This window comes from Tursiops truncatus, chromosome 16 (assembly GCF_011762595.2).
Source record: "Tursiops truncatus isolate mTurTru1 chromosome 16, mTurTru1.mat.Y, whole genome shotgun sequence".
In the NCBI taxonomy this organism is placed as follows: domain Eukaryota; kingdom Metazoa; phylum Chordata; class Mammalia; order Artiodactyla; family Delphinidae; genus Tursiops; species Tursiops truncatus.
Window position 1 is genome coordinate 48829751 of NC_047049.1, and position 17773 is coordinate 48847523.

General features: G+C 44.0%; 1 protein-coding gene across 3 annotated transcripts in view; it reads left to right on the top strand.

The window, feature by feature from the left end:
• Positions 1 to 17773, top strand: part of GRID1 (glutamate ionotropic receptor delta type subunit 1) — a 666519-nt gene that overhangs the window by 536508 nt on the left and 112238 nt on the right. For 2 of the 3 annotated variants that reach the window (XM_033841989.2, XM_033841990.2), the window contains exons 9-12: positions 9518 to 9619; positions 11074 to 11271; positions 14930 to 15254; positions 16448 to 16586. In XM_033841989.2, coding sequence (XP_033697880.1) covers positions 9518 to 9619; positions 11074 to 11271; positions 14930 to 15254; positions 16448 to 16586 — 764 coding nt within the window. The remainder of the gene's footprint in view (positions 1 to 9517; positions 9620 to 11073; positions 11272 to 14929; positions 15255 to 16447; positions 16587 to 17773) is intronic. The other variant, XM_073793383.1, reaches the window with a different exon arrangement.

The following is a 17773-nucleotide window of genomic DNA, read 5'->3' on the forward strand; positions in this document are numbered from 1 at the left end:
GAAAAGCATTTCCACAGGATCAAGGCTGGCGTGCTATGGGTTGGAATCGCCAACGGGAGACGTACTCTTGGTGAAAGGTGCAAGGAAGGATCTCTAGAATGATCTTCAAAGGATGACTCAGAGTCAGAAAACAAAAGACAAGGAGAGTGTTCTAGGGAAAGGAGATAGCCCAGAATTTAGAGAGAGTATAATGAGAGACACCTGCTCCTTTTTCGGTGCAAAGACTCATAGTACTGGCTGTCAGAAGGTATCTTGTCGGACTTCAGACTGATGTATAAGGTGTATAGTGCCATTAATTCTAGTCAATTCACACTAGCGAAAATTTCTTAAGCTGCTAGCGTGGACCTGAGCATACTAAAGACCTGAGAAAAAAGTATTGTCAATAACACTAATGCCTGTTAATAACCAATAACAGATGTGCACACTTGAGTCCAGAAAAAGAATATGACCAATTCAAGTAACTTGCCAGAGGTCCTCCAGCACACAGGTGGGAGAAGCAAATTCCATCCTGGCTTGTTTCACTATGGATACTGCCTCTGGAAGAACTTGCAGTTTATTTAGAGGGCCAAAACCAATAAGCCTAAAACAATTAGAGAGATGAAATCAACGTTACAGTTATAAGCCATATTGCAATGCAGCTTCAAAATGAAAATAGCTTATTGTTTTTCTTCTGATTACAGAAACAATGTTTCCTCTCAGTAAAATAATTCAAACATTACAGGATTGTATTGGGCAAGAGATGAACATTCCCTGCAATCTCATCGCTCTACCTAATTCCAGAAATAGCCAGTTATAACTACCCTTTTGTGTCTTAGGTATGCGCATGCACCATCTCACAAAATGAAATAAGCATGAAAAAATTGGATCATACTATATATAATGTTATGTAATCTATTTTTTCTCCCACACAAACCCACAAACCAAGGAACCATTTGAAGGTAAAACTGCCCTTATGTTCTTCCTAAACCTTTATAAAGGTGAATTCAATTCTTCTAGATAGATGAATGATTTCTTGGCCACTTGATATCCATCTAGCTCTAACTAGTTCAGGCACAATTACACGAGTGTCCTGACACTGCTCATCATGTTATTTTGGGAATCCTCCCCTCTTACCATCCTTGCCAAAAGGTCACAGTTGGGTCACATGACAGGTTAGTGCCACTAGCCCACCTCTCTAGCACATGGCTCCATCCTTTTCCGAATCATTATCAAGATGTGCATATGTGTGTGTATAAGACAAGTCAGGGTTATTTAGATGCAGTCATCTGCAATAAATTCACTGGTTTAGGTGTACAGTGTGATCAGCTCTGGCAAATGTAAATGGTATAAACACAAGAACACTCCAAATATAGAACACTTCCATTACCCTCAAATAGCCTTCCTTGTACTTGGCATTTGATACCCTCCTCCCATTCCTGGCTGCAGGCCACCACTGCTCTATCTTCAGGACCTAGAATAATGCCTTTTCAAGGAAGTCATATAAATGGACTCATAAAGTCTGTGGTCTTTTGTGTCTGGCTTCATTCCCTTGGTGTAATGCTTTTGAGTTTTATCCGTGCTGTTGCCTGTGTCTGTAGCTTGTAGCTTTTTATTGCTGAGTAGTATTCCATTGTATAAGTATAGCACACTTTGTTTATCCATTCACCAGTCACCATGGTTGACGTGTGAGTGTTTCCACTTTGGGGCTGTTATGAATAAAGCTTCTACGAACAGCCACATCCTGACCTTTGTGTTGGACATAGTTTATGTTTTCCTTACATAAATAGCTAGAAGTGGAATGGTTGGAAGGTATGCTCAGTGTATGTTTAACTTTCTAGGAAATTGCCAACCTGTCTTCCAGGTGGCTGCACCTTTTGCATTCCAGATCCTCATTAGCACTCAGTAACATCAGCCTTTGATTCTGGTCATTCTAGTGAGGTATAGTGGATGTGCATGTGGTCTTGTTTTGCATTTCCATGATGACTGATGATGTTGAGTTTTCATACGCTTATTTTCCATTCATATATATTTTTTGGAAAAATAAGTTATTTCTCTATTTTAAAAAATCGAGTTGTTTGCCTTCCTGTAATTGAGTCATAAGGTTTCTTCACATATATCAGACACAAGTCCAATGTCGGATATACATGTATCTGATATTGTCCCATAACTTTTGGATGCTCTGTTATATTTCTTTCTTGTATTCTACCCAGTGGAGGCTTGGTGGAAAGAGCTGATGAGTGGGTGTGCCCCCCCCCCCCCCCCCCCGCAGCTTGGGGCCTCCCTTGAGTCTGGGCTCCCAGGGAGCCTCACTGTCATGCTGGCCTACACATGGCCTTTAAGAATTTGGTAAAATTTCAGTTTTTTTCTTCTTATCCACTCATCTAACTACCACCTCTTTTGTCCCATTTTCTGCCAAAGATGAAATATTTCTTATGCTCTGTCTCTCCTCGGAGGGACTTCTCATCCTTTGACATTCAGTTCACCAGAGGGTCTTAGGACCACAGGTTTCTCAGAGGATAATTTTTAAAATATAGTTTTGTTGATGCTCTGACTTCTTGTTTGTTTGTTTGTTTGTTACAATGAGAGCAACATCATCTTACCTTCTGTATCTTAAGCAGAAGTGGAACCGCCTCCATCCTCCCTGTGAATGTGACGGAAGAATTTCATTGTTGGCACCACTAGAGTCAGTCAGTGTGGGCCCAGGGAGCCCTCTGTGCTCCCAGAGGACTCCCTGGGCCCACACTTTCAGAGAGGAGAGGCTAGAGTTTGGGCCTGTCTGTGGCCTCCATCATGAATGACCTGGTTGCCAGGGTCAAGGGCACTTCTAGTTTTCCTCGTCCTCCTCTGTAATACCACTGGGGGAGTATCTTTCTCTCATCCGTGCTAAAGGTTTTTCATGAAGCCCCCATATGTGATCTCTCTCCAGCCTATTTCACTTTTCTTTCACTTTCTAAGGGCTCTTCTTCCCTTTGGACATTTAACCTAAGTTCTGCTGGGGCTTGTTTTCAGAAAGTACAACTTTCACCAAATGCTCAATTCCCTGTGCAAATGCTCCTGGGCTGAGAAGTTCAGTTATCCCATGTCTCAGAGTGAGTCCCCTGCCCTCTCCTATAGAGCACATCTGGAGCCTCAAGAGTGGTCCTGGCCCCTTCCTCCGTAGATATATCTAATCTGATGGTCATCTCCTGTGGTTTATACTCTAAAGGCCTGCCCTTAGTAACCCAGATATACTGGAAGGCCCAAAATGAATTCTCAAAGTAGGCCTTCCTTCAGGAACCCTGGCTACAAATATTAATATCCTATCCTCAGATGCTTGCACTCTGCTTCCAAGATGCCCTGTTTGTGTCTGAGCATGTGGTCCTTGCATTTAGTCAGAGTTTAAAATGTGCAACCTCCTGACTGATATCAGTGCTGGCTGAATCCCCCAGTGCACGCTGATTCAAGATGTGGGTTCCCCCTTCACCCCACCCCCACCCAAGGCTCTGATTTTTTTTTTTGAAACATACACCAGACAGTTTTGTTTTCCAATAAAAATGGACCAAGGAATAAAAGCTAATAGAGGGCTTATTATTTCAGAAAAGCCCATGTACTGACATGATGTTAAACCCATGCGCCATCACTCTGAATCCTGTACGCCAGCCGAACGTGTCTGCACTCGGCTGATGGCAGTCGCTGGTCAATGAGGATACAGCTCAGATGGAGCTCCAACTATGGCTGTGAGATCTGACTGGCATGGTCATAGAAACTTCACTTCCAGCCTCCAGTGCTCTCTTGAGACAAGCTCACCAGCAAAGTATTGCTCACTCAGTTGCGAAATGTGACGATAGAGGTTATTGATCTATTGTCTTGTTGGATATAGCTAAGCATAAGATTTGGGGGTAAGCAAACCTACCTTCCTTCTTCCCTTCCGCTTCCCTCCCAAGGAATTGGCAAGGCTCAATGTATGAAGCTGGTCACATTCTGGGCTGCACAGCAGTTGGGTTGCCTCTTCTCTCCTTCCCTTCTCCGCTCCCCGCCATGAAAAGAGAACCAGCACTTTACGACACCTCTATAACTAGACGACAGACCACAAAGCCCAATCTTCTAAAGGAGGTCGGTCCCATTTAGGGTTAATAGTCCTGCATTTAATAAGGACAGGCCACGAAGTCCCAAACCCCTACATCTCACAACTCAAACGCAAACATGAAGAACACCCTGATTGACTCAGGAAATATATTTTCCTGGCACCAATGGTTTATGAAATTTATTCTCCAGTTGGCTGATCTCTTGAACAGTTGTTTGTCATCATCAGATTTTGAAACCATTTATCCTCTTTCAAGTAATGATTGTGCTGTAACCTCTGGCTCCATCCACGCTTCCGGTCTGGGTAGAGCAGCTCTTGGCAATGAATGAAAACCATAGCTGTCTTATCAAACAGCGGCAGTTCTCGTTTTGTTTAACAGTGCTGGAAATTAGTTTTTCAGGCACTGATCTTGACAGGTCAGCTGTCAAAAGTGGGTTTCCGTGGCCATAAATTCATTGACCCCATAAACAAAATTCTGTCTGCAAAATACAAGAGGAAGTCAGAGTAGATGCACTTATGTACAAATGAAATGGTCTGCAGCTGTATGACTAAGTGTCAGGACTTCACTGGGTGAAAGGTTTTTCTGGCTTCCCATTTATCAAGCCTATCAGCTTCATTTGGCTTTTATTATCTGAACTTTTTTCTCCAGCATTCTGATCAGGGAGCCCCAAGCTGTCCTCAGGAGGGAGGCAGAACACAGTCTCTCCTAATCTTGATGGGCGGCAAGTTTGGGAATCCACTTAAAGGCTTTATTTTATTTTAAAAATTCCACTTTAGTCTTTTAAACGAAAGATTTTGTTTGAAAAGGATTGTGACTTTCTCTGCTCTGGTCTTACATATTGGGTGCTCAGAGGGATGGCCTCACTCAAATGAAGGTTTACCACTCTGGTCTTAAGATTTGGACAAGAGCCAAGGCTTTGTGGAAATAGGAGGATTCACTCAGCCTAGGGCACTTGGCTTCAGGCTGATGTGAGGGAATAGTACACTTTCCTGCCCAGCTCGAAGGCTCCCAGATCCTGGAACATGGTTACTTTGATGTGTTTGAAGGCAGAATTTTGGTTTCTCTTTGAAGTACTTTTTCTTTCTTTGTTAGAGTACAGGATGCCTGAAGGCCAGGGAGAGAGAAGTGAGTATTGAAAAACAGTAAACTAAAAAACCTTTAGTCCCTAAGTACTTTCAGACAAAAGAAATAGGAATAATAGTAACAGGTTGGAGGAATTTTTTTTCTTTCTCTCATGAAGTTGCACTTTGATTTAAATGACTTTGCCTTAGGATGGTCTGAATAGTAACTAATAAGATTTGATGCCACCCGCCCCTCTTCCTTAGTGGAGGAAGACTGCCTGTCTTCATGGAGCTGGGCCCCAGGAGGGGCCACTGCCCTGTCTCCAAACCCAAGCAGGCTCATGGGGCCCTACACAATCTTGGAGGTGTCTTAGATTGTGAGATGCTGTCCTGGAAGACCTTGCAGTGTGCCTCTTCTAGGAGATGGGCACCTCGGCCATAGCTCCTTGCAACCAGAGAACTGATGTATTCAATATTAAGTTCTAACTCTTAGACTGGCCTTGACCTACCGATAGATAATTTGACTCTAATTGCTTCCTTCCATTCAGCCCTCAATCATACAAGTGCATGTGACAGGATTTTGCTTTATCACCCGTGCTAACTATTTTTATCAAAAGCATATTTTCCTTTTTGTGAAAGTAATGACAAACCTGTTAAAAACATAGGAAAGCGTAAAAAAAGTAATCATGGTTATTCATAATTCTACCACCAAGATAAATCCAAATATTACATTTAAACACATTTCCTCCCGTTTTAACCACTGCCTTTAAAAGAAGACATAATTAAGGTCGCATTGTACACACCTTCTAATATCTTGATTCTTTACTTTGTGATTATTATTTAAGTTATTTTATTACATATTATTTCAAAATTATTTTCTCCTTTGAACAGCCCCTCAGCATGGTAGGCAGGGATGGTATTTTTATTCCATTTTATCGATAGGAAAATGGAATCTCAGTGAAGTTAAATTTATTTAAAAATATTTGTTGCCTCTTGTGATTTAAGTACTGTGCTGTAAAATGTGCTGAGGTCACTCAGGTAAGTGGTGGAAACACACCTAGAACATAGATATATTGGCTCATAAACATATGCTAATTTAATACCTCCAAGTTCCCAAACTATACCAGTAATAGGGAGCTGATCGTCTAGAGGAGAAATGACATTCAAGGCAAGGTTAGAAACTCTGAGATGGGAATAAGCAAGGCAAGGTCCAGTCCAAGTGCCCAAACCTCTAGACAGTTTATGAAGACAGGGTTTGGATCACAGGGAACGGGGTGAGAAACGCAAATAGCACAGCGGAATCACAGACTTAGGTCTAGAATGGAAGACACTGAAGATCATTTCTACTGCAGCTTTGTATCAATGGTGGAGATTGAACTAAACATTTCATTAGTTGGGAGGAATGTATCATACTAATCATACCAATGTAACATCTTAACAACAGGGGAAACTGGGTGTGGGGTATATGGACGATCTCTGCATAACCTCTGCGACTTTTCTGTGAATCTAAAACTACCCTAAAGTAAGAGCTTATTTTTTTGAGAAATTGAGTAAGAGTTTACCAGACCCAGCCAGAGAGAAATGGCATTCCAGGGAGAAGAACCTGGATGTAAAGAGTCAGGAGGGAACACCATGCGCTTGAGAAAGGTGAGGAATTTGGTGGGGTTGGAGTGAACTGAAGCTGACAGTCAAGGTTGGGTCTCGATCAGGAAGGCCTTTTCATTTAGGCCAAGTTGAAAAGTGTTAGCCTTTATTCTTTAAGAAATAGGAAGTAATTAGAAAATGTTAATTAACATAGTTTGTATTTGAGTTTATGACAAGTATCAGCACAATGGAGGAGGGCTGTTAAGAGAGAGAGGTTGCGGTAACAGTGAGGAGGCTGTTGCAGTACTTTGGGGCAGAGGTGCTGCTGCCTTGAGCCAGGCAGTGGGCTAGAGGCAGAGCACGGTGAGGACAAGGATGGAGAGGCAGAGCATTTCTCACAGCTGAACTAAAACCGTAGAAGGACAGGGCTTTATCCCAACTGTTTTTCCTGCTTCCATTCCCATGACTGATTACAATCCCAATAGAAAGACAGGTAAAGCCGGTTGGTCGATGCCAAGCGGAGCCTCATTCCAGGTGCTCATCCAAACCAGGGCAGCACAAAGTCGAGATGCCCCATCACCAGTGCCAAGGAGGTTGGGCAGCAGGCGTTACGAATTCAAGTCCTGGTACAGAGCAAACTATCCAGTCCCTGGAGCTGACATGTCATCTTTGCTTCCATTATGACTCTGTAAGTCATTGAGGTAGTAAAGGGGACCGGGACCTTCATAACACCACCCAACCCAGGGGGTGCAGCAGATCACACATAGAGTTAAGCAGCCCCAATGCCTGGGCTAAACAGTTATGGGGATAAGATGCAGGCTGCCCAAATACACACCATGAGTCCCCCGAGTCTGATATCGAAGGGTCCAAAGAATGCAGGGAGTCAACACCTGGACTCCGTTTGTCTGAGTTTGTCTTTTCCCTTTGACCAGCATTTGAATCCGGCTGCGGGAATTGATCGCAAGTCCCAGGGCTATTTCCTGAGACCCCATAGAGAAATAGCCATGAAGTTTCCTTCTCACTATACCAGTTCCAAGAGTGTGGCATCTTTGATGTCCTTGAACAGGACTTTGGATAGATCTTAACTTTGTTCTTCACTGCAGTGCCCCTCAAATTAATGAGTGGTGGCTGTGGGGAGTTCCTCAGAGTATGTGACTGTGCTCTTAACTAAGTGATCTGTTCATCACTTCCAGGCATCCTATTATCTAGGGTGAAGTGGGTTTTAGCTTGTATCACGTTGGAAGTGATGGCAGGAGGTTCCAGGTTCCTTTAAACTGGTTCTAGAACCACATATCTCATTCCGATGTTCCTGCTTTAGGCCTCAGCGTTCTAGTATCTTCCAGGTAGAGCGGCCCCACAGATTCTGGAACTGTGGCCTCATAGTCAAGGCTCAGGGTGCCGACCTTGCTGCAGATGTCAGGGCTATGGGAAATGCTGGGAGAGTAGAAGTGTCCGTAAGCGGCACTATTGGTGGCTCCTTTAAGGCATCTGGTGGCACTTTTCCGCAGAGGGGTAGTTCTTTTGCTCAGCCTAACTAGGGGTCTTGTGGGTTTTCCCTGGCGAAGGGTAGGTGCTACTGTGACAGTCTGAATTTTAACCCCTTGGTACTGAACTGATGGTCCATGGATCAGCAACAGCAGCACAGGGGAGCTTGTTAGACAGGAATAATCTCAGGCCCCAGAATCAGAAATGCATGCAGAATCCCTAGGTGATTTGTCTGCGTATTAAGGTTTGAAGATCACTGCTTTCATCTGTGGCGGCGGTTCACAATCCTGGCTGTGCATTAGAATCACCTGGGCAGCTAAATGATCCATGTCCAGTCCACTACCGACCAGTTAAATCAGACTCTGGGGCAGGGGGCAGGCTTCAGTTGGTTTTAAAAGCCCTCTTAAGAGATGCTAATGTGCAGCTACATCAGAGGCCCAGTGACCTAGAAGAGCAGAGGTTTTCAACGAGGATCGCTGGGGAAGCATTAACATTCCTCATGTCCAAGTGCTGAGACCCTAATTATGTTGGCTTTAGATGGGGCCAATATCTATCTTTTTACATGTCACCAATTAACGATTGAGAATCACTGATCGGACAAAGGGTTCATCGTTGTTGCTCAGGCCCTGCAGGGAGGCAGGGAAGGGAAGCAGTCCCAAGAGCATCTGTGTCTCCAGTTGTTTCTGAGCCAGGATAGGGTCTCCTTGACCATCTTAGATGGTCTTAAATGCATCTATTGGACAGATCCTGCAGGCTTAGGAGGATGTGGCAGACCCAGAGCACATGTATTCTTGGCCTCTACCTGCCTATCAGGGAAAATTATGAAGTGAGCACTACAGTGAAGACAGTGAGCTCTTGGTCCTGTTTGCAATTGGCATCAGGGTGTAAGACAACTGTAAACTTGGGTCTTTGTTACCTGCTTCACTTTTGATCTCATCCTGCTCTGGTGATGGAAGCAGCTGATCTCAAGGACCTTCTGGCCTGGGCAAGTCAAAGGAGTATGAAAGAAAGAGGGCACTTTGTGCGAGACACATTGACATGGCCTCAGTAGGTGGACAGTAAAATTGGACATAAATGTTCATTCCAGAAACAAGTTCCTACCAATTGGTTTCATTTCAAGGATGAGGCAGGTCCTCAAGATCCAGATGAGCTGCTGGAGGAAGCGGAGCTCTATCTGTCACACCTTCATTCTTTCTAAGGTTGTAAGATGCCTCTAGCTCTCTGGGAAACTCCTAGGGCTGTTGTCCATCTATCTGCCTGATTCAGGAGCCCAGTTTAGGAGTCGATTCCTAAGGTTTGCACAGGTGCCCGTTCTGTCCCTCACACTCCCTTTTTCCTTCACAGCTGGCGACGTGGGACTCGGAGAAGGGCCTGAATGGCAGCCTGCAGGAGAGGCCCATGGGCAGTCGCCTCCAAGGACTGACTCTCAAAGTGGTGACTGTCTTGGTAGGATCATGGGCATATGGGGGAGGTCTGCCATTCAGGCTTTGAGTCAGAGGCTTCTCGCTGTTTGGCTTGATGCTGGGTTTAGAGAGAAGGGGATCTTAAGTAGTGGCTTGAGCTTTCATAAGGCCTTTCACTCAAACAATTTTATGAACAGTGAAGGAAGAGTGAGATTGGAGATTCTGCCCCAAGCCTCTGAGACGTTCCATGGGAGGTCACTGGACTGCTCTAGAGAAGGACCACTAATCCAGGTCCAGTGCTGAGCTCCAGAGCGGGCATAACAACTCTAGTTGTTCTTGGATGTAAACGATCTTGACCTACTGGTGGTCCTTAGGAGAGGTTTGCTGGTAGCTAGAGCCCCCAGAAGGATGTTGGGAGGACATCCTTCCAGAACCCAATACCAGTGATGGGCCCATGTGACACAAAGTTCATAATGAAGACCATTTGTTGCAGTTTCTCTGCATGGTTGTCCTGGAATCAGAGACTTTTACGTATTTAAGATACCTTAGAAGCATCTTCCTTTCCATTTCTTTCTTCATCTCTTTAGAACTGTAGGAGACATTTTAGATTTATCTCTTATTAGCTGGTCAGACATGGTCCAAACATTCCCCTCTGTCCCAGCAGCACTGGCGTCTCTTGGCTCTAGAAGTCTTGGGCAACCACGTTTCCGCATTCCCCATATGCCCACCAGGAATAAACATTATACCTTATTTCCCCCCAAAGTTAAATTAATGAGATGTAGTCTCTGGGGACGTTGCCAAAAGGCCCCTTCTTGTTCAGTTTCACAGGGTGGTGGTGGGGAAGCCTGAGGTGTTTTCCAGATGATCACGTGCCCTACAAGAGCACATGTGACATAGCGCAAAATGTGTGAATGTGCACATGGCCTGGCTTTGGACTTTCAGACCGTGGGGTTTAATGCTGTCCTGTCCTTGACGTGCAGTATGGCCTTGTCCTGTGACTCAGCCTCCATTTTCTAGTATGATCTGATAGATGTATTACTGTCTTCCCTCAATCCAGTATCACAGAGCTCTGTTGTCATCTGATATCCTGGATGAGAGGTATCCACATTCCTTACGTGGGTCCCGAAGAATCATGGCATTTCCAGCGGACAGAGTCCTCAATGTTATAAATGAAGGAATGAAAACAAGCCGTGCTGTTCTGGGAGATGGGGCTCTGGGCCGAGTCTGGGATGACACAGGACAAATAAATCTGCTCCTCCATCAGTATGCTGGCTGGAGGGATTTTCCTGTGCCCTGTATCCTGAGTGTCCACAAACTGCTTTAGAAAAGGGCAGAGGGGTTCAGACTCCAGGCCTAAATTGGCTAAATACAATGCACATGTCCACAAACGTTCTGAAATTATGGTTCATCGGATTGGTCTCTCTAATAATACCCTGGAAAGATGTGTGTTCACGAACCTGTGATTTAGTTGAAGAACATTCATTTTGTTGTCCTCAGGAAGAGCCTTTTGTGATGGTGGCTGAGAACATCCTTGGACAGCCCAAGCGCTACAAAGGGTTCTCCATCGATGTCCTGGATGCACTGGCCAAGGCTCTGGGCTTCAAATATGAGATTTACCAGGCCCCCGATGGCAGGTACGGTCACCAGCTCCATAACACCTCCTGGAACGGGATGATCGGGGAGCTCATCAGCAAGGTAGGTCCCAAAAGCAGGTCCATGGGGAGGGGTACCCCAGTCTGCCTCTGGGGTGATGTCTAAATTGGGCCCATTATGAAGTTGGAATCTTGGGACCAGCTAGACAGACCACAGTTACCACGCTCCACACACTAAGGATCTCTTTTCCTCCACCCGCCTCCTCCCTGCTATACCCATTTTTGCTCTTTTATTTTCTAATTCCCTGGTACTTTGTGTTTTCCTTCTGTGCCCATTGCTCTCATTCCTTTGAAACGTGTCCACTGTGCCTGTTCTGTAATCCACACTTCATGAAATCCACTCCCACATTTGGGCTGCAGTAGGAACCCAATTCTCACGAGGGGTGGTTGGGGGGAACTGATGCATGCTTGTTCTCTTCTTCAAGGCCCACAAGTGGGCGTGTATATCGTGTGTGTCCACATGCATGTGTGTAGGTGAATTGAGTGTGTGGGTGTGTCTGCATTGCTACGTATAAGTGATACGGCATTCCCCAGCTCCTCAGATTAATTTCAAATCATTAATCTTCCTCCTTCCTGTAGAGCCTGGGTCCTCATTTAGATTCATGGCGTGAGGCCAATTTGCTGTCTCCCCATCCTTGACCCTTCCGTCTTAGGACCTCTAGGTCATTTCCTGACAACGATTTACATTGGCGGATCTGCTCAAGCCCCCCCTTCTCCAGTATTACTGTTGCCATCAATCTTGATGTTTCTGACATCCCTACGGACCACCCTGGGCTTCGAGTGCTTTGATCCCTTCACCTCCAGTGACCTTCGAGGACCTGCCCCCATGTACCCTGTTAGCGTCTTGCATGTCACTGTCACTGTCCCAATCCATAACTAAATCCTGTCGTCCTTCTGACTCTGGCCTTTGTTCCTAAAGCACAGGTCCTCTGCTTTATAACCCATGAATGCAGACACGAGGCTTGTATTCTCTCCGGTTTCTCCTAAGCTTAAAAAACAAACAAACAAAACACATACAACAAGTTTATTGTGGAAAAAGTTATATATCAAATTCACCCATTTCAGATGTATCATTCAGTGATTTCTAGGAAATCTAGTGAGCTGTGCAATCTTCACCGTTTTCTTCACTAGTTTTACAGAACTTCCATCACCCCAGTGAGATCCCTCATATTCATTTACAGTTAATCCCATTCCCAACCCCAGCCGGAGGCAACCTTTAATCTACTTTCTAGCTCTATAGATTTGATATTTGCAAACATTTACTATAAACGGAGTCATACCATATGTGGTCTTCTGTGTCTGGCCCTTTTCACTTGGCACATGTATTTGAGGTTCATTCTTCTCTAAGATTTCTGTGCCCTTCTGATACTGCATCCTTTCCTGGTGCATCCTCTGTGGCTGTCCAGATAAGCCCCTGTTCCCTTCATCCTGTATGATTCTTCTAAATTATTCTTGATTTCTTGTTACATTGAAACCCTGACCTGGTTCTATTATCTACCCTCTGACTCTGACATCCAGCTTGCTGTATGCAGTTAGAGGAGAAAATCACAAATTTGTCCAGATGGATGTATGAACAATGTTTGGCTTCTCAACTCAACTGGGCCTTTGGGACAGTTCCTTAACATGTCCTTTATTGGGCCCCTTGGCTACATTCCTTAGAGACTGTTTCAAAACTTTATCTTTCTCCTCAAGCAACCTAATAATCTTCTATCTTAAATTAGAAAACAAAGTGCTCTTATTTTAGGGAAAGAAATGGAGACATCTGGGCATGAGATTCTACTTCAACTTCCTGTCAAGTTCATATCTGCAGACACGTGCCCTCACCTCCAGTTTCGGGGTAGGGGGAGTGTTTTCCCTCCTGTTACAGCTCACCCCTCCACCAGCATCACGAGTCAACTCTCTTGTGCCTCCTCTGGACCTGGTTTCATAAATTAGTTTCCCTCCATTCTTTGTTGTTAACCTATCCTGATCCCCTAGATTTCTTTCTCTGTCATTAAATATGCTCCAAACTTAAACAAAACAAAAACAGAACAGACAAACAAATAAACCAAAAAACCCAGAAAACCTCCCTGGACCGTGGGTTTCTGAGAAGAGAAGCAAGAACCAGAGATGCAAATGTGGCAAGTCTGAGATCTCTGACACGGCCACCTCCACCATTTTTTCTCTTTACTCTAGATATGTTGTTGGATTTCACAGTTTAGATGTCAGTATATTTGCCCCTCTAGCCCGCATATTGGACCTGATAAAATCCTTCTATATAGTTTTCCCCAATTGGAATATGTAGTTTGGATCAGCTGTCACAACTGGTCATTCTAAAATAAACCTAGTTCTGACGATGCCTCCTACTTAAGAGACCCCAGAGCCAAGATAGGGATGATCACTGTACGTTTTAATGCTCTTATGTTGACATCCACCTAGGCATAAGGATCCTAGTCTCCACCAGTCTTGGCAGCTTTAACCTCACAATCTAGTTCCATCTTAATGGGGTCTTGGGTGCCCGACTAGCTCAGTTAGTAGAGCATGAGACTATTAATGGGTCTTTGTCTATTTATTTTTAAGGTATTTTTAATTTATTTATTTTAGTTCTTTATTTTTGGCTGCTTTGGGTCTTTGTTGCTGCTCGTGGGCTTTCTCTAGTTGCGGCGAGTGGGGGCTACTCTTTGTTGCGGTGCATGGGCTTCTCATTGTGGTGGCTTCTCTTGTTGCAGGGCATGGGCTCTAGGCACCTGGGCTTCAGGAGTTGTGGCTTGCGGGCTCTAAAGCGCAGGCTCAGTAGTTGTGGTGCACAGGCTTAGTTGCTCCGTGGCATGTGGGATCTTCCCGGACCAGGGCTCGAACCCGTGTCCCCTGCATTGGCAGGCGGATTCTTAACCACTGTACCACCAGGGAAGCCCTCTTTGTCTATTTTTAAATTAAGCTCATCTTGGAAAGCAAAAATCTTGGGAGGTACTCTTGAGGTCACAGCACAGGATGCCCAGAGAGCCCTTTCACAGCATGGCTTTACTAAAGGACGAAGCAGCCCACATGTCTGAGAAGCCATGAGTTAAGGCAGGCAGAAGATCAAAGGAAGTGGATGACCCCTTTTTTCTTGGAGGATGTTATTCTCTGACATAGAGTCTGCATATAAAACAATCTAGGCCTGATACACTAATGAGATTCAAGGCAGTTATATACTCACCATATAACTTCTAAAGTATTTTAGAAAAGAGAGATAACCTGTGTGGGCTAATGGCGTTTGGAGAGGTTTGATGGAAAAATGGAGTGTCCCTGTGGCCTTGAAGTACAGGAAGGATGTAGATGAGGCCAGAAGAAGATAGAAGGGAGTTGGGGCAGGGATGGGGGTGGGCGGTAAGAGGGAAATACCAGCAAAAGAAAGGAGATAGTTCACTAAGGGGACTGTTAAGAAAGTGAAGAAAAACTGTAATTCACACAGGAATGAAGATGGTTATAGACTCTTTCCTCCAGAAGTGGTTTCCAGGAGTTCTGAGGGTTTGGGAGAGAAATTTGTAAGGTGAAAGAGGTAATAAGAGACACCTTAGTGCTGGATTTTCCTTACAACATTCAAAGTCACGAGGTGTCAACTCTCAAGTCCATTTCCTCTGAACTGAACAACCCAAAGGGCAGAGGACAGTCCTTGACCCAGGGTAGAACCTAGTGGTAAACTGAGGACTGCTGTCTGATGAGATGGGTTTGCCTTTCAGAGAGCGGACCTAGCCATCTCCGCCATCACCATCACCCCGGAGAGGGAGAGCGTGGTGGACTTCAGCAAGCGGTACATGGACTACTCGGTGGGGATCCTCATCAAGAAGCCCGAGGAGAAAATCAGCATCTTCTCCCTTTTTGCTCCTTTTGATTTTGCCGTGTGGGCCTGCATTGCAGCAGCCATCCCTGTGGTTGGCGTGATGATATTTGTGCTGAACCGGATACAGGCCGTGAGGGCTCAGAGTGCTGCCCAGCCCCGGCCATCTGCTTCTGCCACCTTAAACAGTGCCATCTGGATCGTCTACGGAGCCTTCGTACAGCAAGGTACCCTCCTGGTTTCTCAATGTTGGAAGAGCCCCAGGGGCTTGGAAGAACTTGTCCGTTGGCAAAGTTCTTGGACGCATTTTGCCAAAGTCATTTTAAATGCAATTTTATTTAATCTCTAAGGTAGTCCTAATATGCTGCTCCCAGGTTCTCTGAGTAATACCAGATAGGAACTAAATGAAATCACAACACGGAACTTAACTTCAAGTCCTGATTTTCCACTTTAGATAAAATTAACCTGCGAGTTCTGCTTTGCACTTTCCTTGCCTCCCACATTAGATTGATTGTTATGCAGACAGGGTTGTCAGAAACTCCATCTTGTTTAAATTTGAAGTCTTAATGGGATAAAAAATCAAAATTGTTTTGCAATCATCTAAGCGGTACTCCAGCCATTCTTGAGATACAAAGTCTCCTGTCTCTGAGAAGTCTGGATAGCACTTGGGGAGTTACAGGATTGTGCAGTTTTGACTGGAAACAACAAATTGCAAATTTCCTAATGTGAGTCCTAGCCTTATTTGCACCATGGCAAATGTGTGTATCACTTGCTTGAGAGGTTATATAAGAATAGTCAGTGAGGAGTTTTCTTCTGCTACCACCTAAGGGACCAAGGAGAAACAATTGGCCTCAAAGAGGCAGCTTCTGACTACAAGTCACATGCAGTGATTTCTGAAAATCATAGGAAAAAAAAAAGGTCATCCAGCGAGGGCTGAGTAATAATAAAAGTGATATGGTGCATCTCATTTCTTAAAAGAAAGCCAGGAAATCCTCCAGGTAGGAGGTAATTTTACAGAATTGCTGAGACTGTTCCATGTGAATTTAAAATGAAAAGGGACATTACATAGGGTTGCAGCCCTGAAAGTTCTCAACACAGTGAGGTAGAATCTTCTAACTAGAAGATTTTGATATTCAGAACTCTACTGTTGGCATTTTGAGAAACATCCTGTCACTAAAAATGCCAATGCTAACTTTTCCGTATTTTGTGGTCTGCCATCCCTTTCCAAGATTGGTGGTCCTAGCATTTTTTTCCCCGGAATTGTCAGAGCCCACCATAACCAGCCGGCAGTCACTTTCCTGATCCCCAGCTCACCACCAGGGGTGGTTCCTCATGCCTGGCCGCAGGGCAGAGAATTTCTCTGGAGATGCAAAGCAAGAGCAGAAGCCCAGGACCAATCCCCTTTGCCTGCCTCCTGCAGGTGGTGAATCCTCAGCGAACTCCATGGCCATGCGAATCGTGATGGGCAGCTGGTGGCTCTTCACCCTCATTGTGTGCTCCTCCTACACAGCCAATCTTGCTGCCTTCCTCACAGTGTCCAGGATGGATAACCCCATAAGGTAAGATCCGTTACTCCTTCCAGAAGGCTGAAAAGAGAGGATGCAGACCTAGCCAGGGCAGCCTGGTGTCAAGGAGGCAGAGAAGGACTTAGATTCCAGATCTGCAATTTGATGACAGTAATCTTTAATGCATGAGGAGCATCACTCCTGTTGTATTTTATTTCATGCACAATTAAACAATGTATAAATTCATTAAATAATATTTCTTTGAATATTTAAATTCTGCTTATAAGACTAATAAATCAAAACATTAAAAATTAACAAATTAAAAGTCCTCAGACCGTTCAACATTGATTACAAACTTATTTAATCAAAAATTTTAAACATTTAATTAAAATTAATTAAAACCACAAGTCTAATATATTTTTCCAATCTTCAAACATCTAAAAATTATTTTTTAAAACATGCCAGTTATCACAGTGATTAGAAAATTTATGTCACTTACAGTTACAAAATTGTTAAATTATTGAAACCAAGGACTAAAAATGTTTCATTTTAACCAAAATGTTAAAAATATGGCATAAAAGAATTAATTCAACATAGTGAAATAACTTGGAAATGCCTTTGCTTTATAGTCAGATTATCACATACTGTGTGAGTTACAAAAGAGCTTGGATAAAGTGAATGTCTGTTGGATATGTCATCTCTGAACTGACCAAAGGCAAAGATCTAGTCCATACTTCCTTGGGTGCAATACCCTCTTCAGTATCACCTCTTACTTGATCCCTGATTATGGTTTTCTGTGTCCCTGCCTTCAGTAATTTCTCCTTTAATTCATCATACTTACTATCATCATATTGATTCTTTTGATCCATAGCCCTGTAACCAAGTCATCCATACTCAACCAGCTTCTATAGCTCCCAACTGCCTATTTGAAAGAGGTCAGATTCTTGATTAAGATTCAAAATTCAGAATGACATTATCTAGTCTTTATTTTAATTGACATTTTATTGAGATAATTATAGATTCACATGCAATTATAATTAGTAGTGCAGAGAGATCTCGTAATATCTTTTAACAAGTTTGCCCCAATGGTAACATTTTGCAAAACCAGGATATTAATGTTGATACAATTGACTGATTCTATTCAGCTTTCTCATTTGTACTTGCCCTCATTTCTGTGTGTGTGTGTGTGTGTGTGTGTGTGTGTGTGCATTTGATTCTACACAACCTTATCGTATGTGTAG